At 41.5% G+C, this 24,746-nt stretch overlaps 1 protein-coding gene across 1 annotated transcript in view; it reads left to right on the top strand.

Annotated features, from left to right (window-relative positions):
* RPS6KA5 (ribosomal protein S6 kinase, 90kDa, polypeptide 5) overlaps nt 1-24,746 on the top strand; it is a 241,437-nt gene that overhangs the window by 54,475 nt on the left and 162,216 nt on the right. Inside the window, exon 2 of the mRNA XM_006879119.1 lies at nt 24,118-24,189. Coding sequence (XP_006879181.1) covers nt 24,118-24,189 — 72 coding nt within the window. The remainder of the gene's footprint in view (nt 1-24,117; nt 24,190-24,746) is intronic.

The raw sequence follows: 24,746 nt of genomic DNA on the forward strand, positions 1-24,746 counted from the left end.
GCTCAAAGGCATCAATTCTTTTCTATCCTCCCTAGTCATTGTCCAGCACTCTGATATATAGAAAGTGATTGCAAAGACCATGGCCTGTATCAGGTGCATCTTAGTCTCCAGAGTGACACCATTGCTCTTCAGTACACTGAAGAGGTCCCTAACAGCAGACTTTCCCATCGCAATACAATAAGTATGAGACTGTGGGTAGAATAGCAGTGTGGAAGCCTTACGTATATAAGAAATGTTTGTACTTTACATTGTGTACATATGTACTGGACCTAAGCATATGTACATTCATGTTCCCAATTCTAGTTTCAGTTTCATTTTTTTTTGAGGTCACAGCAAAAATAACAGATCTCTGAGAAGCAGAATTAAGAAACCACAGAAACCACTTGGTTAAACATTTTCAGATTCAAGCATTTGTTTCCTTAACAGGCTAAAAAGTCTAAGAAATTAGTACAGGATGTGTTTAGAACCAAATCTTTCAATTACTCAGCCTCTTTTTCTGCTTTTACTGTCACCAATTATTTTTTAGTTGATGACAGTCTCATGTTTCTTGGAAGAGGATAGAACCATAATCCTCACATTACTCAGACAGCTCTGCCTCTTTAATTGTGATCAAGTGTTTTGTAGTTGTTGACATTTTGATGTTTCTTAGAGAGACACAGGGAGATGAGCCTACAGAGATGCCTTGTTGACAGGAGATGACATAGTAAACTCTCCTTTTCTAGTAGTGAGACCTGGACTTTACGGATAATACTTGTCGATCCATTGGTTCAAGCTTACAATACTTGAGTCTCACGCATCATGAAGAACTAGACCACTGCTATTTTACTTACATATTCTTAACCACTCTGGGTGAGGTAATGATTTGTTGGTTCATTTGAGAGAAGTCAAGTATTTTTGCTTAAGTACAGTAGCCTACAGGAAATGATAAGCAAAGACCGCATCCCCACCAGATGAGGTATCCCTTGAAACACAAGCCATCTCTGTGTCCAGCCTGAGTCGATGTGCAGTGTGAATCTGCCAACAACAGACTTAAACACACGTAAACACTGTAGATAACATGTGTAATCATTCTAGATCTTTACACCAAAGAACCCAGAAAGGAAGACACCTCAGTAGCAGTGGACATAACAGGCATCCAGACCTCGGCCTCTTGTACCATTTCCCACTAAATGGAATTGAGACTGCTCGTCAAAGAGGAGCAGGGTAAAGAGAGTGAAAGGAGTGCATAAGAAGCCCACTTCAGAGTGTCCCCACCGCCCAAATCAGGGACAGTTTGTAGAGCAGAATAATTGAAGACAGGAGTGAATTCTGAGCCATTGGAAAAGAAGGCGTTCATGCACAGTCTAATGACAGATAAATAAATGGGAGCGAGGACTCTTCCCCACCAGACAATGCTGATGACTAATTGAAAGAACCGGAGGAGTTGGGAAATTACTATTTTGTAACCACTGTAGTCATTAGTGGCTTGTTGTTGTTGTTAGGTGTCATAAGTTGGCTCCGACCCATAGCTGCCCTCTCTACAACAGAACCAGATCCTGTGTGGTCTGGGACCAGGCTCTCAGTCTCAGCTTAAGCCCATTTCTTTGAGAGTCTTCCTCGGTTTTCTGAGCCCCCGCTTTTCCCAGGAAGGTCTGATGGCTTAGTGGAAAGGAATTGTGCTGCCAGGGCAAACGTGTGTGATTTGAATTAGCCAGCGGCTCCATGAGAAAAAGATGGGTATTCTCCTCCCGTGTGGCTTTACTGCCTCTTAAAACCCACTACAAGGTCAGCTATGTGTCTTGTCTTTTAGATTGGCATCCCAGCTCCTTACCATGAAGCCACCAGAGCCCCCTTGAGTCCCTCTCAGGGCTTTGGAAGAGAAAACAATGAAATAGGGCTGATGTAGGAGAGGCAGGATGGGGCACGCAGGATGGAGGGCCTTTTTCTGTGGCTCCAACTATCCATCTATGTATTTATGCATGCACAGATCTATTTTGCAGTTTCCTGTGAGTTAAAAATTAACATTTTTTTTCAAAGTAGCATTTTTCTTGAAACAAGTTGTCAGCGGCCTCCTGAAACTTAAGAGCTGTAAAGATAAATTCTTGCAAACTGATACTGATTCAAGGCTGCTACATTGAATGTCAAATAGAAGCCAAATTGGCACCATTAGCAGCATGTAGTCTGGAAAAAAAAAGAAGAGAAAGGAAAGGGTGTTGATAAAGGGCTCTCTCACAATAGAATTAAGTGCTGAGGTGTTGAGAGAATTGTGGGAAAATGTGGTTACGGCTTCAGAGGAACAAAGTACTGCTGTATTTTCTCACATCAAATTGAAATCTGATCCGTAGGATTATGATTTGGACTATCAAAACCATTGTATACTTTGCATGAAAGGTATAATTTAGCATATATTCAGAAATATCACTCGAATTAGTCAAGCACTTTGGGAGCCAGGCTATAATGGCTTAATTTTTTTTTTTTTTAGAAAATTCACGATTAATGGAAGCATGGCTTCTGTTGTACATGAAGCTGTATCTCACCTTGAGAAAAGGCATGCTGTGCTGGGTGTAAATAGGGTGGATCTGCTCTTTCTCTGTTTTGATTCCATTTCAGGGCATGTTTGCCTTTAATCTGCCTCATATAGTTAGTGATTTAGAAGCTAACACCAAGGGACTTTGTTTCTGAAAAGAAGCCTTTTAAACTTCTGTATACTCCTTTTGATGTGCTGTTTGATGTTGCTCCCTAAATGATCTTTCCTTTCCCATTTTTGCATATATTAAGTTTAATTATATGTCACAATCAGAAATGGAAGTGTTTCCATAAAATCTTCTTTTTAAAATAAAGCTGTATTTCATAATTAGGATTTTTTAAACCATTTGACTGCAGTAAAACTACTATACTGACCTCTTTTGTTTGGAAATCTCAGAGGCATTTTCACAGTCAACATTTGTTTTAGGGATAAAGTTTGTGTTTACCACATTACACACACACACACACACACACGGTTCGCTGTGTGTTAAATTGTTGTTTTGTGCCGTCGAGTCAAAAGGACCCATGGCTGCCTCTGTAGTGGGTTTTCAGAAGCAGTAAATCGCACGGGAGGACTCTGCCCATCGTTCTTCCATTGATCTATTAGTGGACTCAAGTCTCATGCCTTTGAGATTGCAGCTTCATCCCACGCGGCCACCTGAGCTCCCTCTTGTGCTGTTACATCACATAAGCAAGGCATAAATACAGCGTTGAAGAGTAATACGCATTAATGAGCAAAGAATTTGTCTTTATGAAATGAAGAGCAAATTGGCTTTGAAGGGCTGTCATGTGAGTTGTATTAAAAACTGAGTATTTCAAAATATGTCTTACATGCTTTGTATTTTGATCTAGAAATATGTAATTTTTTTAAAAGAAAGGATTAACCCTAGGAAGTAAATAGATAGGTGTACAAAACAATAGCAAATGACACACTAAGAAAACCTTTTTTTTTTTTTAAATCTGGAAATGTCTTTCTAAGTTTGTTGTTACTAAGTGTCATAGAGTCAACTTCACCTCACAGTGGCCCTGGGAGCGACAGTTTGGAGGCTTGGTCTGACCTGCAAGATCTTCACAGTCTCCACCATGGTCGAACCCATAGTCACAGTCACGTGTTAGTCCGTCTTCATTACGATTCTTGCACGTAGCACAGATTTTAAAAACGGAAGTCTAATTTACGTACAGCAAAATTGTCTCCTTCAGGTTTATGGTTTTATGAGTTTTGGTGAATGGATAGCAGTTGATGCAGAACATTGAGTTCATGAACAGGTTTTTGAAAGCTGACCTCAGCTTGGTGTTGCCACAGCACGTAATGATCTCACCACCCCTGTAGGAATTATCCTTGTGAGCTTCAGTGATTTCACGACGTTGATTTCATTGACTTGAACCTTGTCCTGTGCTGGACTGTCCTCACAGTCTCAGATAGGCCCGTTGTTAGTCGCTGTTTGAATCTATCTCGTTGAGGGTCCTCCTCTCTTTCTCTGACCCTCCACCTTCCCCAGCATGAAGTTTTTTCCCAGGGACTGGACCCTCCTTTCCATTTCTCCAAGACAGACTTGTTTATTCTTTTTGGCAGTCCATGGGCTACTCAGTGTTCTTCTCAACCATTCAATTCGGATTCTTCCTTCCTCTCTTCTTCCTTATTCACTGTCCAATTTTCAGAGGCACAGGAAGCAATTGAAAATACCTTGACTTGGCTCAGACACACCTTCACCTTTAAACTGACATCCTTGTTCACGTCTGTTGTCATTGGACTGCCAGAAGTTGGAGTCAGGTGAATGGCACCTAACAACCACACAGGGATAAAGATGTGGTAACTCCTCCCTTAAAGGTCTGGGAAACCCTGTGGAGGGTTGCTCTGAGGTTGGCTTGACCCAACCATAGTGTCTTAGCTACAGTTTATAGAGTTGCTGTCGGGGAGCACTGGTGACCGGAGAAGCTGTGTTGCACTCCCACAGATTTGTGGTTCAAATCTGTCAGCCTCCTCATGGGAGGAGAATGGATAGTCTCTTCCCATGCTATTTGTTGTTGTTATGTGGTTGTTGATTGCCTTCAGGTTGAGCACTAGCGACCCTGTGAACAAAGGCCTGAAGCCCCTCTACAGCTATCGACATTTATCAAAGTTCATAGAGTTTCCAGAGGCATGTTGTTTAGGAAGTGGATGCCACTCCCGCTTCCAACCCATGTCTCTGAAAACCTGCTGGAGGGCCAGCTAGGGGTCAGTTTTGACTCAGAAGCCCACAACAACAGTAACGTGAGGTGGAATAGACTTGCTGGCAGTAGTTTTGCTTTTTAATGAAGAGTATAATTTTTGCAGTTCACCATGTTTTCACTTTATGCTCCGCAGTCTTAACATGTAACATCTTAATAAATACCCAGTTTCCTCTCTCTTCCAAATTTCAGTGCCATGTCTTGGCTGTTAGCATCTCTGACTGTGGCTGGTTGCCTCAGAGGCACGTGGTCTTTCTCTCTTCTTTCATAACACACCTTCTGCACTGCTCTTGTGTGTGTGTGTGTGTGTGTGTGTTTCTCCTAGGCAAACATCTGGTCATCTGAATCCCCCACTTACAACTCTTGACTGGTTCTCCATCCTCTTCAGAACAAAATGTATCCGATTTCCGGTCCACTATGGAGTCTGTCCTGAGTGGATCTCTGCCTCGGCCTTTGCTGTGTCTCACCCCCTGCCCTCTTCCCATGCATCTCTGTGATTCCACGTGGCTATAATCTCTGTCATTAGTAACTGTATGTTTTTCTTCTGATTCTCAGATTCTCCCCTTCCCCTGCTGGCTGGCTGCCTAACTCCCCCAAAGCTGCAGATGGAATGAGAGGCTCCCTTTTGTTTTCCTGGACCCCTTTCCCTCCTCTCTCTCTTAGAAGGTGCCGCCCTGAGCTGCTTCACTTCCCCGAGTTCTCTTCCCTGGACCCTGAACTGCTAGGGAATGGGGACCTTCTGCTCCCACCTTGCCAGTGCTTTCTGTCCAGTGGGGACTTGGGAAGCCTTTTGTGTGTTTGCACAGTCATGAAACTGTGGACTTACGTGTCGATTATGAGGATTGCTTTAGACAGCAGACTTACCTGTAGAGTATCATGGCTGCCTAAAGCCTAGGAAAGGCAAGATGAAGAGGAATGTACTATTCCAGCAGTGGGCACCTGAGTTCCTTGGAGGGAACTGCATTGGGGCATTACCTTGATAGCTCAGTTAGGGACCCATCCAGTGTGAACAGAGGTATCTAACAGCTGGTGCCGAAAGATCAAGAGAAGAAACAAGGGGACATGATAGTTGGTCTTCCTAATAGAGAAGGGGAAAGAAGAGGGGGAGGAAAGTCAGACAAAGGAAGCAAGGAAAGGAGTAGACAATTCAGCGGTGGAATCTTCACCTGCCTTGTGGAAGATCCCGTGCTTGATTTCCATGCAGCTTTCTGAGTTAGACAGTTAGGAAGGTCTATGATCTGCTCCTGAGATATCAGGCTATGAATCCTTTTGCAGTCTAACTCAGAAGTGATTGTGAGGACCAGGGACCATGGTGGGAGCAGGCAGCATTTGTTCCCTTATGCCTCAGGCCACCAACTTGACCATATCTAGCCAGCACTGCTCCAGGAGAATGTGATGGAGAGACAAGTTAAGAATGCACCTCTCAAAATAGCTATGAGATAGCATCTAACCCCAGTAAGAATAGCAAACTTTAACAGAACAGCAAGCAACAGATACTGGCGAGGTTGCGGAGAAACTAGAACCCTTATTCACTGTTGGTGGAAGTGTAAAATGGTGCAACCACTGTGGAAGGCAGTAGCTTTCTCAAAAAGTTGCAAATAGAGTTACCATTTGACACAACAATTCCATTGCTGGGAATATACCCCAAAGAGACCATAACTGCAACATAAAGCAGACATATGCACACCCATGTTTATTGCGGCTTTGTTCACAGTAGTAAGGAGTTGGAAACAACCTAAGTGTCCATCAACAAACGAATGGACAGAGAAGCTGTGGTATATTCACACAATGGAATACTATGCTGCATTGAAAAACAAGGAACTCATGCAATATTATTAAAAATGGGTGACCCTGGAGGACATTATGCTGCGTGAAATATCTCAGTCACAAAAGGACAAATAATGCATAGTGCCACTGTTGTAAAACAGGACTGACATCAGGGCTGGAGGGAGACTGAGAAAGATGTGATAAATAATGTATACCACCTTGAAACAGATGAGGGAGAAAACTGTTTAAAAGGAATATGTGATTAGGTATTATTGTCGTGACAGGAGTCCAGAATAAAGGCTGCATAGTGGGGTGGACCTGGGGGGAATGGACTGTAAAACAATGAAATAATTTTTACTTTTCAAATAGAAGAGTACTGGGGAGGAGGAGTGGGTAGGGAGAAAAGTGTAACAATGAATGAATGGAAATCCAAAGTCTCTGTAAATTTTCATTAAAATTAATAATAATTAAAAAAAGAAAAAAGGGGGGAAAGCACCTCCTCTTGGTATATATATAATAAAACACAGCGTACAAGAATGACCATGCAGCCATGTCACATAACAACAACATACATGAGTGATGATAGAAAACACAAAGTACATGCACGAGACATGATACATACGAATGAATGTTTGCTAACCAATTTTTTTAAAAGATCATTTTCACCTTTGCCAATTTAACTAGTAGACTTTGACATTCCAGGACTCTTAATTTGTGAGATTAATGTGGCTGCTGTTGTTAGGTGACATCAAGTACAACTCAAAGCAACTCTAAGAACAAGTGATCTGAACCCTGGCCTTTCCTATGTCATCCTCCCAATCTGACACACTCGAGCACATTGCTACGGTCCTGTGTCAATCCAAATGCATGATAATCCCCTCTACAGAATCATCTCTGCTGGCAACATACCCAAAATATGTGAGATGAACTAGTAAAAGAAAATATATTTTCAAAGATTTTTATTAGTTTCACATTATTGATTACATCATATATTATTATAATAAAAATGATATTGCTGTTATGTGCCACTAAGTCATCTGCAATTCATAGCGACCCTATGTACGATAGCTCTGAACTCTGCTCTATCCCGAGCCAGCCTCACTGTCTCTGGCACCTACCCCAATTTATCCCAGTTACTGTGTCAGTCCATCTCATCTGGGGTCTTCCTCTCTTGCAGTGTCCCTCCAGCCTTCCAAATAAGATGTCCTTCTCCAGCGACTGGTCCCTCCTGGCCATGTGTGAGACAGAGCTTCAAAATCCTTGCCTCCAAGGAGCAACCTGGTTTCACCCTCTCCAGAACAGACCTGTTAGTTCTCTTGGCAGTCCATTCGATATTCTTCTCCAGCACCACAACTCAAGGACATCAGTTCTTCTTCTGTCATTACATTGTTGTTGTTGTGTACCATAGAGTCAGAACCAACCCATGGCTGACCCTCTAGAGGGTTTTCAGAGGCAGGTAATTGCACAGGAGGAGTTTGCACATCTTTCTCCCATGGGGCAGCTGGTGGCTTCAAACCACGTGTCTTTGGGAGGGCATTGCAACTTAAAAAAAGTAAAAAGCTTCTCCTAGCATTTATTTGATTTTGCTTTTGTTTTTATGGAACCGTAAGACCCAAGTTTATGACTGCCCCTGGTAAAGTCAGGACACAGACGATATCTGGGTAGCTTAGATGGCTTTCGGACTGCCAGGCCTCCTAGTAATTCAGAGAAACCTAAGTGGTACATGGAAGACAGGGGACTTTGGACTCCTACAGGCCCTGGCACGGCAGGATTTAGAATAAATTACTGGCACTGGGAAGCCCTGGCTAACCACTAGCATACTTACGTAACAGGAGAAGACTAAAAAGACAAACAAAAAATGAAAGTGCTAGTTCTAGAATTAGGATAGTGGATCACAGCCTCTTCACATCTCCGAGTCTCTCCATCCTAGTTCATAATAAAAGTTTGAGAAAGAAGAAATGTCTACCACATAATGTCGTAGTCTTATTCATAGCAGAGCTTGGTTCATTACAGGTTAATGTTCAGATTTCTTTCTTATTGAAGGTGCCAGAAAGGGGAAGGTGGAGTTAATTATTGAGGAATAGGGAATAAGGGCCAAGACTGAAACTCCTTCCTTTACCAGAAACAGGAACTTTTAAATTAACCTGTTAGACTTGGTTTTCCTCTTAAAAAAAAAAAAAAGTCCAATATCTCAAACTGTAAAAAAATATGTTCAGTGCTTGAAAATTTATGAGTTCTTAAGTAGATAATGTTTAAGCTTTAGGAATTGATACTGTCCTGTAGAATGAACATTTGTCATAATTTATAGCTTAATGATTTCTTTTTCAACTGCATTTCTAAGTTTCAGCACTGCCTGTAACATTGACAACTAAAACTCACAGTGCTACTTTTTGCAGTTACTCACTTTTCTTCTGAGATGTAGAACAGAATGAATCAGAAAACCATTACAAGACTAGATAATATGCTGACAAGTTCCTGGTACACCGAGTGGCCAACAGGGTTCAATGATGTATTGTTATGCTGTGTGTTTCTTCTCCTGCCCTGATTTCATGCATATGGCCATGGCTCTGTGCACACGTGGTGGATATAGAAACTGAAATGATACCTCAGCAGCTTGTGCTGGGAAATAAAAACACGTACATGAAGAATTTGGGTTTCCTTGACTAGTCCATTCTCTCCTTGTGGAAAGTTCAAGTTAGGTGTCTTGGTGAGCATGACCTGTGCTACAGTAGCCATATATGTGCTGCATGCATGCTGCCACATCTCCGTGAGAAGGATGTTACTTCCTGGGGGAGAGGGTCCTGACATTTGGATTGGTTTGTTAGGTTGGCCACTAAACATGGTAAGAAATATGCTACCCAATTAGGGGTTCTGCTTTTTTACTTTTCATTTCGTCCTTTCTGTCTTCTAGTCAGTGTCGTCATCTTTTTAAGGTATACCATTTCTTTTGATTGAGATACTTGTCCTTCTATTTTATCTCCAGTGGCTCTTGTCTATGAAGGCAACTTTGTATACACCTTTGTAAGGTATTTTATTTTAGCTAGGCATTGATTTTTTTACTTCCATCTCTTACTTCAATTCTCTGCCTCTGTGTCCATCAGAAAAGCTCCACGTTTTTCATCCTCGGCACTTTAACATAGCTTTATTTTTCTCTCCATTCTTTAGTTCTTCTCTCTAATTCCTTCTGTCCTGAGTCCCAGTATTCAGGGATCCAAGGCCTGCTTTCTATCTAGACCTGTATCCATCCCCCTTAAACATGATGGATACCATCTGAGGCCCGCTTTTCTTAGAACCTCTTTTTCGTATCTGCTTTTCAAGACTTTCCCGTATGCCTTTTGTCTGTATGAAACAAAAAGTTTCATATGATATCTCTGTCTACTAAACATAATTGCCTTATATTTATTGCTTTTGCCTTATATCCATTGCTTGTAAGGAGGTTGTTTTTGTTTTTCTGTGACATCCTCTCTGAACAATTCAAGTTGTTGTTAAGTGCTGTGCGTTCAAAATCGACTCATAGTTGACCCTCTGGCAGCTTTCAGAGGCTGTAAATGGCATGGGAGGAGATTGCCCATGCTTCTCCCGTGGAGCAGCTGTTCTGTTTGAGCTGTTTGCCTTTGGGTTTGGAGCTCAACCCCTTACCACTCAGCCGCCAGAGTTCCCTCACTAATTTGAGACTTGGGCTTTTATTAACCATCATTTTAGGGTTGGATTTTAATTAAGGACAATTAAATGCTTGATGGATGAGATGAGATTTGGATTACATGAATGTTGTAGAAGAGTTTGATGATTTAAGGTATCATCATTCTGTAAGTTTTCTCATCAGTATTATTATTCACAAACGCCATAATTAAAAGACACCATATCTTTTTCATTTCCTTTTTCGTCGTCCAGCTTTTGCTCTTCAGCTCAAACTCTTTGCCGTGGAGTTGCGTCTGACTGACAGCAAACTACCCTCCAGTGGGTTTCAGAGGGTGTAAGTTGCAGTGGGAGAGAGTGCACATCTTTTTCAGAAATGCTGGTAACTTTGAACTGCTGGAGATTCTCAGCATTTAGGTTAGCAGCACAGCTTTGCATTCCGATGACTGAAAATACCATGGCTTGGGCCATAAGCGCCTTAGACTTTAAAATGGTATCTTTGCTTTTTAACACTTTCGCAAAGGGTTTGCCCAAAGTCGTCCGTCTTTTGAGTTGTTGACTGCTATGTGCAGGACTGGGCATTGCAGCATTCTGCTGTATGTAGGGTCGCTATGAGTTGGGACCAGCTTGATGACACCTAACAACAGTAACAACAAGATTTTGTAAATCCCTTCCCTCTTCAAGTTAGTTTGTTTGATCCTGGCATAAATGTCCTTGTCCCTTGCTTGTACTCATGAGTACTTGATTCAGCTAGTATTTTTTTTGACCTTGGAGTTCAAAGAAGGAGGTCAGTTCCAAGGGTACTGTCTGTTTAACAGCCATGCTGCCATGTATATTACAGCTAGGTCATCATACAAACAGTTCACCTTTTTCTCTTCCATGTATTCTTTTTTAAAACTCCTTTTGTAGAAAAATACTCTTTCCTTTGTTATGCTCTTGGAATCTGACTTTTGCTCTCAGCCTCCCACAAGTAATGTTTCTTTCAAAGAAATCACTGTTGACCAACTGAATTCCTTATTTTTCAGTTTTTTGTCACTTCCTCCTTCCTGCTGTGTTTGACTTCATCAATAATGTCTTTTTTTTTTTTAGGTTGAGATTCAGTCTTTCCTCCGTTCTATATACTGCTAATGTTGTAATTACCACCGTGGCTGGTTTCCTTCTAGTTTCCTAAGTCCAGGAAATCAGCAAGACTCAGGTTTCCTTGTGTGGCCCCCTCGAAGGGCTCTGTACTGAAGGCACTCGTCTTTGCCTTACCAGCTGTGCCGGCATCCTTGTCGAAGCTGCCTGGATGACAAGCCCTTTGAGACGGTCTGCTGTCACTTCCAAATCAGTGTTGAGACACAGCTACTCCCTTTATTCTGTCTGTAACACTACCATTCACCCGACTCACCATCCTTGTACTTGACCTAGGTGTCCATGAGGGAGGGAGAGAGAGCAGAAAGTTAATTTTTTTTAAAAGTGGAGCCCTGTCTTGTTTATTTTTGCAACCCCAGCACCCAAGATCGATATTCAATGACTGTTTCTTGAAGCAAATATTACAAGGATCCCTCAGTTTACCCTTCCTCTTCATTCTAGTTTCTACTCAAACCAGATCTCGGTTACTAGACTCATAGTCTATTGCCGTAACCCCATCTCTCTTGGCATTAACTTTTTTTTTCCCCTTGCATATATCCCAATGGAACACTGCTGCCAGAGTAATTTTCCTGAAACCTTACCTTCATTATGTCAAGAACCATTATTGCATATGGAGTCAATTAAAACTAATTAGTCTGGCATTGCAGATTCTGAATAAGCTAGTTCCGTGTAACTGCTTGACGTTACCTCTTTTACTGCCAGCCCCACATAAACCCATTATGGCTAATTAGAACTGTCCTCTTGTTATTTACTGGGAAAGTCTCATCCCCACGTAAGCCTTTGCTCCTACTGTTCTGCTCACCTGGAATTCCCCAGCCAGCTCCTCATCTGTGTCAGCTTAAGCCCTGCACTTGGCTAGTGATCGAGCTCCAGACTCGGCCTGGCATATGGCAGGGACCCAGTGAACGTTAAATGAGTCAACAAAGACCTATATTCTCAGTGAGCTTTCCTAACTAGCTTCATATAATAATGATACTCTCCTTTATCCACAAGGCTCCATTCGTTTATGTATGAAATGACAAGATTAAGTTCATTGAACAAAATCTGATGTGTGAATACTTTAGTCATATACCAAGAAATACATTTGAAATGGCTTCAAAGGCATTGTCATTCCATTTATTTCTACTTTAATTGTAAAAGTGCTTTTAAATTAAGCCTTTTCTTAGCTTTAACACAAGTGAATCATTAGTTCTAATCAGAAGATTTCAGCACATGCTCTGTGCAATTACATTCGTGCCGTTTAGGAGAAACTATGGCAACAGCATGAAAAATGTGTTTGTACGGATTGTTTTCCTTCCTAAGAGTGGGACGTTCCAGGGTAAACATCTCACAACTTTGAACAGAGGGATCGGAGATAATGTGCATTGCATATTATGTTTGGTAATGAAATTATCTAGAAAGTTAGGTTAAAAAGCCATTCATCAATCACTAGTTAATGGACTAACATGCTGGAGAAATATGCCAGGGATTAGCAATCGTTATCTTTGAGTGATGTGTTTATGGGAGATTTTCAAGGTCAGCTTTGCTGTTGTTATCAGCTGTTGCATTAGGACAGCCCCACATACAGCAAATTGAAATGCTGCCTGCCCTGACCCAGCACTGTCCCTGTGATTGGATTAGGGACCAGACTGCTGGGTTCAGCTGAGTTCAATCAATTGTGTTTTGGGCAGTTGTTTGCCATGGCTTTCTAGAAGTTTAGAAACCAACACTGACAGATTGGTGGTAGGTACACGGGAAGTGCATGGGCCAGGCATTGAACCTAGGTATTCTCTATTGTTTAGTGTTCATAGGATTTTCAAAATCCTTTTGAAAAAATCAGGCAGGGACTTTTCCAAATTATTAAGGAGTAGTCAGTTTGAGGACTAAGGTGCATCTGATTTAGGCCATAGTCTTTCCGATTACTAGCTAAACATCCAAGGCCTGGACAATGAAATAAGGATAACAGAAAAAAATTGACGCTTTTGAGCTGTGGTCTTGGTGAAGAGCACTGAACATCCCATGAACAGCCACAAGAACGAATAGATATGTCTTGGAGAGGGTGCAGCTGGAGTGCTCTTAAGAGTCAAGAATGATGGGGCTTTGCCTCACATACTTTGGGCATGTTGCTAGGAGGTGCTATTCCTTGGAGAGGGACATGATGTTGGGAAGGGTGGAGGGTCGGCGAAGGAGAGGAAGACCCTCAACCAGGTGGATTGACACGGTGACTGCTGCAGTGGGTTCTCGTGTGTCAGCAAATGTGAGGATGGCGCAGGACAGGACTAAGTTCAGATCTTTTGTTTTTGGGGTCGCTATGAGTCATACTTGACTCAATGGTACCTATTAACTACAACAGTCTCTATTGTTGTTGTATATTTTTGAGTTGAAACCAACCCATAGCTGACCCTGTTTTCAGAGGCAGTTAATTGTACAGGAGGAAATTGCTCATTTTTCTCCTACAGAACAACTGGTAGACTGAACCGTGTGCCTTTGTATTTGCAGCACATTCCCTTACCACTAAGCCACTAGAGCTCCGTGGGTTTTCTGGGTAGAAGATATAAATTCTGCCACTAACTGTTGAGCTTAGTGCTTACTTCAGTCAAATCTGTATTGTGTAATCTTCCCCCTCCCCCAAAACATTGAAATGAATTACTAATTTCTTACTGGAAGAGCAAAAAAAAGAAAAAATGTTTTAAGATCCAAGTATTTTATACACACACACACACACACACACACACTCTCTGTAATGAGATTATATGAGGAGCTCTGGTGGCCTAATGGGTAGAAGCTGTGCTATAATCTTGAAGGACTCATTTCTAACCTCCACCTATTGCTGAGTGCCATCAAGTCAGAACCAACCGTAGCTGACCTTCTGTTGGGTTTTTCAAAGAAGTAAATTTATCCTTTTCCTGTAAGGCATATATATGTGTGTTCTAGTGGTGGTGTTGTTATGTGCCGTTGAATCGCTTGTGACTCATAACAACCCTCTGTACAACAAACAGCTTTGAACTCTGCTCTTGGCTCTCCTGAGCCAACCTCATTGTCCCTGACACATCCTTCCCCATTAGCGCAGGCACTGAGTCAATCCGTCTCATCCAGGACTTCCTCTCTCGTGTGCTGTCTCTCTACCCTCTCAAGTATGATGTCCTTCTCCAAGGACTGGCCCCTCCTTGCAACATGCACAAAGTAAGTAAGATGAAGCTTCAAAATCTTTGCTTCCAAGGAGCAGCCTGGCTTCACTCTCTCCAAAATGGACCTGTTTGTTCTCCTACCGGTCCATGGTATGTTCAGTACTCTTCGTCAGCACCACAACTCAAAGACATTAGTTCTTTATCTGTCATCCTTAGTCATAGCTCAGCTTTCTGACACATGGCAATGGATTAGTCCCTAAACTGGCATTGTTGCTCCTCAGTACTCTGGAGAGGTCCCTAACAGATTTTCCCAGTACTGTTCATCTTTGGATTTCTTGGCTATTGGTACCAGGAGTGTTGATTGTTTATAAGTGTATGTTTATACTAGAAGAATGAATTTCTTTTGAGGTCTGTGTTTTTAATGAATCATTTAAGTAGTGATGTTCATTTGAATTCTGACAAACTTTTTTTTTTTAAGTCATTTGACTTCTGTAAGGAGATTAAGCTCGGTATTAAAACTGAATTCCTACCCAGGTAGTATGTGTTACAGAACATTGACCAACAAGCGAAGAAATTTCTTTTTCTCTCTCTTTAATCTCTTTCTCTAAATTATCGTTTTTTAATTTCTTATTAATTTCAATGAAATATTACAGAGACTTTGGATTTCCATTCATTCATTGTTGCACTTTTCTCCCCCTGCCCCCCCCCCCCCAGAACACTCTTCTCTTTGAAAAGTAAAAGAAAAATTCTTTCATTGTTTTACAATCCCTCCCCCCAGCTCCACTCCACTATGCAGCCTTCACTCTGGACCCCTGTCATGACAAAAATACCTGTTCACATATCCCTTTTAAACAGTTTTCTCCCTCATCTGTTTCAATGCAGCATACATTATTGAACCCATCTTTCTCAGTCTCCCCCCAACCCCGAGGTCAGTCCTGTTTTACAGCAGTGGCACCATGCAGTGTTTGTCCTTTTGTGACTGAGATACTTCACTCAGCATAATGTCCTCCAGATTCACCCATTTTGAATAATGTTGCATGAGTTCCTTGTTTTCCAATGCAGCGTAGTATTCCATTGTGAATATACCACAGCTTCTCTATCCATTCGTTTGTTCATGGGGACTTAGGTTGTTTCCAACTCCTTGCTATTGTGAACAAAGCCGTGATAAACATGGGCGTGCATGGGAAGAACTTTCTATGGGATAGTTTTGAATATCTTAGTAAGAAAAAGAGTCAGTTAAAAGTGCTTTGTAAAATACATTAAACCTGTTTACATTGTCTTTTTCTAAATCTTTAAATTAGTACTTCTTTAATGTAAAACAGTCTTTTGGTTGAGAAGAGAAGGCTCTTTGAGCTGATTAGGAACATTGAGAAGCCTTGAGGAGACCGTTCAGACATTCACTGTCTGTGAAGAAGCTTATTGGTATGTTTAACAACTTGTGTCATATGGGGAAAAACAGTTATGTTCCTCCTACCAGGCACCAACTGAATAGCTCTCATCTGAGTTTTTATATTTTGTTGATGTTCTTTATTTATGAAGAAGTTTCCTAAGTCGTTAAGAGTCCTGGTAGCACAGTGGTTAAGCGTTCTGTAGAGAATGAAAAGGTGGGCCGTTTCAGTCTCCCAGCACCCGCCTGGCAGAAGGCTGGAGGCATCTGCTTCCATAAAGACAGCCTCCGGCACCCGAAAGGGCAGCTCTTTTGTGTCCCGCAGAGTCACTGGACATTCAAATTGGCTCGACAATGGCAGGTCTGGATTGATTTAGTTCAGAAGGCACTGTTTCTGTAATAGCTATGATTTATAGGGATAGAGGGTGAGATTTTAGTGTGATTGTCATGCAGTTTCTTAAAACTGGAATCTCAGAAATGCCCAAGCCCTGCCCTCCCTGCCCCTTGGAGGAAGCTGCAGCAGTGAACTGGGAGGAATCCAGGCACTGCCTTCATTCTCCTTCTTCCTCAGGGCTGATGGGGCAGTGGGGTTCTGAGGCTGTAAAAAATCACACAGGAGATTACCCATCTGCCCCTCAGGGATCTTCCGGGGGATTTGAACCACTGGAAGGGAGCCTTGGGGTTAGCAGAGCAGCACTGCCAGTGCTCAGCTCACTTACGTTAATCACGCAGACTCCCCTCAGTGCACCCTCCATGAAGCTGGGTTGGTGGACGCTGTCAGGCTGAAGGCCCAACTGAGGTCTCCTGCTTCCCTCCTGACCCCATCCAATAAGATTCTTGAGACTGCCATGTTCAAGTATGTGACTGAGAAGGGTTAGGGGAGGAGAACCACAAGCTGATGAATAAACAGCGCCTCCCAAGAGAAGCCTTTAATCAGCTTGCCCAAAGCCACTACCTACCATCAAGTCACTTCTCACTCACAGCAAACCCATAAGGCCGAACAACTGCCCTCAGGGGGTCCAAGGTTGCCCATCTTAATGGACATAGACTGCCTCCTGTATCTCCTGTAGAACCCCAGATGAGTTCAAACCACCGACCTTTTGGTTAGAAGCCAGTTGCTTTGCTGTCCCACCAAGGCACCTCCATCTGCTTTACTGACCAGTGTACGCAGCGAGGGCAGACTCGTGCAGCAGAATGACCTGTGCACCTCAGGGGTCCAACATGCCAGGAGCCCCAGGAACGAAAGCAGAGAAGACTGTGTGGAGACAAGTCACTTGACTGACACTGTGACTCCACCTGGGCCTGGTGGAAGCTGTCTGGACCCTGTCATCAGTTTGGAGCTGTGACTGGTGAGATAAGTCATCTCTTGAATACCTTTGGGGAGAAGCAGACACATGCCACACGCGGGCAAAGGAGCCGAAGTCCATTTTCTCTGACAGTCACGATAAAGTCTCACTTCCTTGGTGTCTGAAGAAAGGCAGTGGGTGATTCTCTTTATTCCTCACTGGTGTGGGCTTCCTCCTTGCACAGTCTGGTCTGAGGCACACAGCTAACTCCATGCCATCTGATCAGTGAATCATTTGTACTTCATTAAGGAATGGCACTGGATTGGCCAAGGTTTCCTGTTGCTGTGAGTTGAGCTCACCTGAGAAACCCAACAAGGAATATCATTGAAGAATCCTTAGGTGGTTCAAAAGAGCCGTGTTTGACTGCTGATTGAAAGGTGGGCAGGTTGAACTCCCAGCAGTTGAACATCCCAAGAAAGAAATAGCAGTTGGCACACAGCAGGTCCCAAGCTCAGAGCTCTGGAAGGTGGTGGGACTCTGCACATGTGGGCATGCCGTGCGTCACAGGCAGCCTGGTGGCAATAGGCTGGGTTTGGATTGTTTTTGAAACTCAAGGGTACATTGCTTAACATCAGCTCAAGCAATGTCTGACTGCTTACACGTTCTGAGGTCTCATGAGGTTATCGTTGTTGACGTTGTTGTTGTTTGCCATCGCATTGGAACTGACCCTCCATTGGGTTTACAGAGGCAGGAAACTGCATGGAAGGAGGTTGCCCATCCTTCTCTGGAACAGCTGGTGAATTCAGATCTCATGCCTTAGGGATTGTAGCACAGTTTCTGACCATTAGGGCACCAGAGCTCCCTTGAGGTTATAGTTGTGTTATGGGCCATTGAGTTTCTTGTGACTCATAGCCAACCCTGTGTCCAACAGCTCAAAAGCCTGCTGTATCTTGAGTGAGTTTTATTGTCTCTGACACACCTACCTCCAGTACCCCAGTCACTGAGTCAGACCGTCTCATCCAGGGTCTTCCTGTCTTACACTGTCCCTCCTCCACCCTTCCAAGCATGATGACTTTCTCCATGGACTGGTCCCTCCTGGCAACTTGTCCCAGAGTATGTGAGGTGGAGTGTCAAAATCCCTGACTCCAAGGAGCAGCCTGGTTTTACCCTCTTCAGAACAGATGTGTTTGTTCTCATAGCAGACCATGACATGTTCAATACTCTTTTCCAGCAACACAACTCAAAGGCATTGATTCTTCATCTGTCTTCCTTAGTCATTGTCCAGCTCTCTGATACATAACAGGTAATTGTGAAGACCATTACCTGTGTTAGGTGCACCTTAGTTTCTAAACGGACATTGTTGCTCTTCAGTACTCTGGAGAGGTCCCTGACAGCAGATTTTCCAAGTGCAACTCATCTTTTGATTTCCTGGCTGCTGATACCAAGAATGTTGACTGTGGAGCCAAGCAAGCTGAAACTGTTAACAGTCTCAATCTCTTCACTGTCTGTGATGCTGCTGCCAATTGATCCAGTGGTGGGAATCTTTGTGTTCTTGATGTTGAGCTTCAATCCATATTGAAGGCTGCAGCCATTGACCTTCTGCAGCAAATGTCTCAGGTCCTCCTCAGTTTCAGCAAGCAAGGTTGTATCATCTGCATAACACAGGTTGTTGATGAGTCTTCCTCCAATCTTGATGTCACATTCTTCCTTACAGAGCCCAGCCTTCCGGATGATCTGTTCTACATACAGATTGAAAAAACTATGGAGATGGGACTCATCCCTGGTGTACACCTTTCCTGATTTTGACCATAAAATATTTCCTTACTCTGTTCTGATGTTTGTCTCCTGGTACAAGTAGAATTTAGAAATTCTAAATGAAGACTAGGACCTATTATGGAGATCTGAAGTATATACTGTCTCTGCAGGTCTCAAATCTGCCCTGACCTTTTTGAGGTAGGGGAGGTGGTCTCAGCCCGCAGCGGCTGCCTCACTGTGCTCACCTCAGACAGCGACAATTTAGACACCACCAGGGCTGCCAAGGCCCGGACCCACTCAGTGACCCTACCTGTGACTGACCCCTCCCTCAGTGACAGCAGCTGCAACTCAGACCTTATGAAAAATTCTAGAATGAAAAGTTTAAAAGTAATGTTTTTAGTAAATAAACTTATCTTTTTGCCTCACACACTTTGGGCATGGTGCTAGGAGGTGCGATTCCTTGGAGAAGGACATAATGTTGGTAAGGATGGAAGGTCCGAGAAAGAGAGAAAGACCCTCAACTAGGTGGATTGACATGGTGACTGCTGCAATGGGCTCTTGTGTGTCGGGAAGTGTGAGGATGGCGCAGGATAGGACTAGGTTCATATCTTTTGTTCATAGGTTCGCTGTGAGTCGTGCTCAACTTGATGGCACCCAACAACAATAACAACAACAACAACTTAATAATGAAATTAATAATTTTTAACATTTTCAATATATGACTCCTTGATACTATCTTGAACTTTTTTGTAATTAAATAATAAAATTTAACTGGAAGAGAAACAAATTGTTTCAAAAGTAGTTGCCTCCTAGGGCTTGATTTTTAAGCAGCTTTGCTGAGTATGCTGGAGGAAGATATGCTTTTGTGTTTACTTGAAAACAATGCCTCTGTTTTTAACAGTTCTTTCAGATCTGTCTTCATATAAAGTGTATGAGTCATTTGCATTTATTGGTTCCGTGTATAAAATTGTGGAAAAGTTCTTAAACTTTGGAAAGACACTGAAATTAGTTCTAGAAGCTTTATTTCCACAAGTTTTTATACAATCTGAGTTTCGTTAAGCTGTAGTCCCAAAGTATTATTTGTTTACAAACCATGTAATTACTATATGCATTTAACTCAAATATTCATCACAGCTTCATTAGATAGGTATTTTATTTTCTGTAATTTGATCATGGAGTTTTCTAAAAAAATTAGAAATAATTTTAAGTCGTACTGGCTGGCTGGGCTCTACATTTACATTTAGTGCTCTTTGTGGTTTGTTGTGTTTTTTTTTAAATGCTGGTTTATTTAAAAATTTCGTATACATTGTTTTTCACATCAAATCTTTCCCATTTGTTTTACCCAGCTCTCCCTCCACCCATCCAACTGTGCATCCCGTCCCCAGCCGTCATCAGTATTCTGCCCCCACTTTCCCTCTGCCTTGGATCCTTGTACTCATTCTACAATGATGGTCTTAGATAATATCAGTCCTGATTGGACTGAGCTAATTCACTTAACATAATGCTCTCCAGTCCTGTAGTAATTTACAAAATCACTGCTCCTGTGTGTTACGAGTGAAGGTACCGTAAATGTCCAATCCATTTGATTGCGATTGGACTTCTGGGCTGCTTCCATGTTCTTGCAATGGTGTGTAACACTGCTATGAACATTGATGTACAAGTCTCCATTTGTCCCTCAGTTCTCCTTTTCTTGAAGTATATTCCAAGCAGTGTATGAATAGCTGGGTCATACGGAATTTCTATGTTCAACTTTTTGAGGAAACGCCAAACTGCCTTCCAGAGTGTTTGTACCATTTTACAATTCCGCCAACAGTGTATAAGAGTTCCTATCTCACCACATCCTCGCCAACATTTATTACTTGCTGTCATGTTACATTTTGCCACTGCTACTAGAGTGAGATGGTATCTCATTGTGGTTTTGATAAGCATTTCTCTTACTGTTAGTGATTTTTGAGCATTTCATCATGTGTCTGTTCGCCATCCAAGTATCTTCCTCAGTGAAAGTCTTTCCATGTCTTTTGCCCATTTTGTAACTGGATTGTCAGTCTTTTTCTTGTGAAGGCCCTGTAGGATTCTGTAAACTTTTGATATGAGACCCTTGTCTCAAATGGCATTGCCAAATGCTTTTCTAGTCAGTAGGTTTTATTTTCACTGTTACAAAGCGTTTGTGATGCACACAGGGATTTATATCTTTAGATCTCATTAATTAATTTAGTCTTCTCCAGATTGAGCATTTCTAGCTCTATTTGCCCGTTTGTTTATACCATAGACTAGGCCATCTAAGCTTGATCCCAGTTTGTCTCTGAAGAACTTCATAATTTTGGGCTTTCCTCCCAGGTATCTGATCCACCTTGAGTTGAATTTTATGTATGGTGTGAAATATGGGTCCTGTCTCAGGGTTCCACAGGCAGCAGTCCAGCTTTGCCAACACCATTTGTTGAAGAGGTGGTAATTTCCCCATTTGATAGGTTTTATTTCCTTGTCAAATATTATTGACCATAGATATCTGGGTCCATTTTTGGCTTCTCAGTTCTGTTCCATTGGTCTGTCTGCCTGTTAAGTACCAGTACCATGCTGTTTTGGTTACTACTGCTGTGTAGTAGGTTTTGAGGTCTGGCAGTGTTATGCCTCTGACTTTATTTTTGTTTTTCAAAAGTGCTTATTCTGGGTCTCTTTCTTCTCCAAATAACATGTCAGTTGCTTTTGGTAGAATTGCCATTTTCTATCCATGAACAGGGCACATTTTTCCACTTAATCTTTTTTATTGTATCTTGCAGAAATGTTCTGTAGTTGTCTTTGTATAGGTCTTTTGTGTCTCTAGTTAGGTTCACTCCTAAGTATCTAGGCTTGAGGTTGGCTGTTGTAAATGATACGGCTTTCTTGGATTCCTTTATTGCGTTCTCTTTGTTATTGTAGAGGAATCCCACTCATTTTTAGATGTTGATTTTATATCCTGCCACTCTACCAAATTGGTCTACTAGCTCTAACAGTATTTTTGTCCAGTCCCTTGGTGTTTTCTGAGTACACTACCATATCATCTGCATATAGTGACAGTTTAACCATCTGTTGGCTGATCTGGATGCCTTTTATTCCCTTCTCTTGTGTTGCCCAAGCAAATACTTCTAGTACAATATTGAACAGAAGTGGTAACAGTGGGCATCCTTGTCTGGTCCCTTTTTGCAAGGAAAATGCTTTTAGGTTTTCTCCATTGAGAATAATATTGGCTCTTGGATTTGCACATGTACTTTTCATTATGTTGACAAATTCCAGTTTTGTTGAGTGTGTTATCAGAAAGGGGTGTTGGATTTTGTAAAAAATGCCTTTTCTGTATCATTTGCTAAGATCATATGGTTCTTGTTATTTGCTTTGTTAATACAGTGAATTATGGTGATTGTTTTTATGTTGAACCATCCTTGTGTACCTGTTAGGCATTCCACTTACTCATGATAAGTTATTTTTTTCTTTATGATTTTGGATCTGTTGTCTAGGATTTTGTTAAGGATTTTTTGCTTCTATATTCATGAGAAATATTGATCTGTACTTTTCTATCTTGATAATATCTTTTCCTGGTTTGGTATTAGGGTTATACTTGCTTCATAGATTGACTCTGGAAATGTTCCTTCTTTTTCAGTTTTTTTAAATAATTGAAGTAGAATAGATCCTGTCTGAATGTTTGGTAGAATTCAGCTGTGAAGTCCTCTAGTCCAGGACTTTCCTTATGGGCAAGTCTTCTTATGACCTGTTCTATTTCTTCTTTTGTGATGGGTCTGTTCAAGTATTATATATCTCTCCTTGTCAGTCTGGGTAGGACATGAGTTTCAAGGAATTTGTCTATGTCCTCTAGGTTTTTTAATTTATCCGAGTATAGCTTTTTAAAGTATTCGGATATAGATTTAATTTAATCTTGGTCTGTTGTGATGTCACCTCTATAATGTCTTCATTGAGTAATCTGTGTCTTCTCTTTTTTTTTTAGTCAAGTTTGGTAGTGGTTTGTCAATTTTATTGAAAAACCAGCTCCTGGTCTTATTGATGGTTTCTGTTGTTTTTCCGTTTTCTACCTCATTTATTTCAGCTCTTGTCCTTATACTTTCTTTTCTTCTAGAGGCTATAGGGTTAGATTGTTGTTCTTTTTCTATTTGATGAAGGTTTGAGTTAGTTCAGTGATTTTTCTTCTTTCTTCCTATTTAATGTGTGTGCCTACTGTTATGAACTCACCTTCAGAACTGCCTTAGCTGCATCCCAGAGGGCAAGAGATTTTTAAACTTCTTTCTCAGAATGCTGTTTCACTGTTAATAATTTTGTGGATAAATGAATTTGATAGTGGGTTTCTGTCTTTGAGGTTCACCATACTTGTTTTTATAGAGCAGGAGCTATGAGGTTCATTTGTGAAGAAACTTGTTTAAGCTGTATTCAGTATTCTTCTCTAGGACCACAACGGAAAGACATATTCATTGTTCAACTTTAAGACACACAGACAATGATTTTAAAAAGACCATGACTTGAATCAGGCACATTCTCTCTTTAAACTGACATCATTGTTCTTTAGTACTTTGGAGAAGTCCTTGAGACCAAACTTTCTAAATTCAAAACTGTTTTTTATTTCTTGAGTGCTGGTACCTAGTGGTAAGAAACTACCCCTCCAATCCACATGCACATGGTTCGAATCTACTAACAGTTGCATGTGAGAAAGATGAACAGTCTCCTCGTGTGCAGTTTAACTGCTGCTAAAAAGCTGCTGGAGGGTGAGCTGGGAGTCTGATCTAACTCGAAGGCACATGTTGTTGTTACCCTGTTGAATTGGAACCGACCCATAGCTGACCCTCTGAGGGTTGTTTAGAGGTACTTCATGGAATGGGAGGAGATTGCCCAGCCTTCTCCCAAGAAGGCTTATGACATAACATAGTATAAAGAGTGTTTCAGGACTTGGTGCCAGAAATGAGATTCAAATGCAACCTGGGAGTGGAGGGTGCCACTTAGTGCTCATTCAATAAATATCTATTGAGTTAACCTGTCCAGTGTCCTTTCTGCAGCTTAGCTACATATTAGAACTTTTATTTTCGGAATGTTTTGACTAGTACAGAGTCTACTAACACTTTTTAATATGCACGTCATCTCATATTGTTGCATAACCTAATATAGTCGCTAAATTAATTTTAAATTTTATTGTAACATATGTAGATATTTGCATAAAACAGCTGCATCATTTTCATAAGCCATTATCAAATGTACCAAGTAAAGTTGTAGAACCTGACTGATACCTCAGAAAGGCCCTGTGTCCCTTTTGACTGCTGGTCCCTTAGTTATTTCCTTTTTTTTTCTCTTTCTTTTTTAGCTAATTTAACAGGATATGCAGAGAAAGTGGGAATTGAAAATTTTGAGCTTCTGAAAGTCCTTGGAACTGGCGGTAAGTCTTGGGTTAATTTCCACACACTACACCCCCATTTTTGTTTAAGGGAAAAAAATATTACTTATGTAACACAAGATTGATATCCTAAGTACAGAAATCCGCAAGAGTGTTAAAAACCAAGGGAACTGTCACAGAACATGAGCAGGTCTTTCACAGAGGAAGAATTACAAAAGGCAGAACTTGAGGAATCGGCGAGGAGTTAGGGAACCAAGCACTTTTATTTATCCTGCTTTTAAGAATGTGAATGAGTTCAACCTTTAACAGAAGCATTTTGACAATAATTTACTTTAAAAAAACAAAACAATATAACAACAACAACAAAAAAATCCTTAACATATATGTAGGTCTGGTGCCATAGTGCATTTTTTTTACGTTTTGAACTGCTGATAATCAAAACCATAGTGAATTGAACCTGCCAGCTACTCCTTCAGAGAAAGGAGACAGTTTCCTCCTGTGAAAGACTTAACAGCTTTGTGAATCAGTGAATGCTCACCATTAATTGGTATTATCTGAGAAGCAATAAGTCATTGTTGTTGAGTCCAAACTGGCTTATA

Source organism: Elephantulus edwardii, unplaced genomic scaffold (assembly GCF_000299155.1).
Source record: "Elephantulus edwardii isolate Elephantulus edwardi_28Jun2011 unplaced genomic scaffold, EleEdw1.0 scaffold00002, whole genome shotgun sequence".
Classification (NCBI taxonomy): domain Eukaryota; kingdom Metazoa; phylum Chordata; class Mammalia; order Macroscelidea; family Macroscelididae; genus Elephantulus; species Elephantulus edwardii.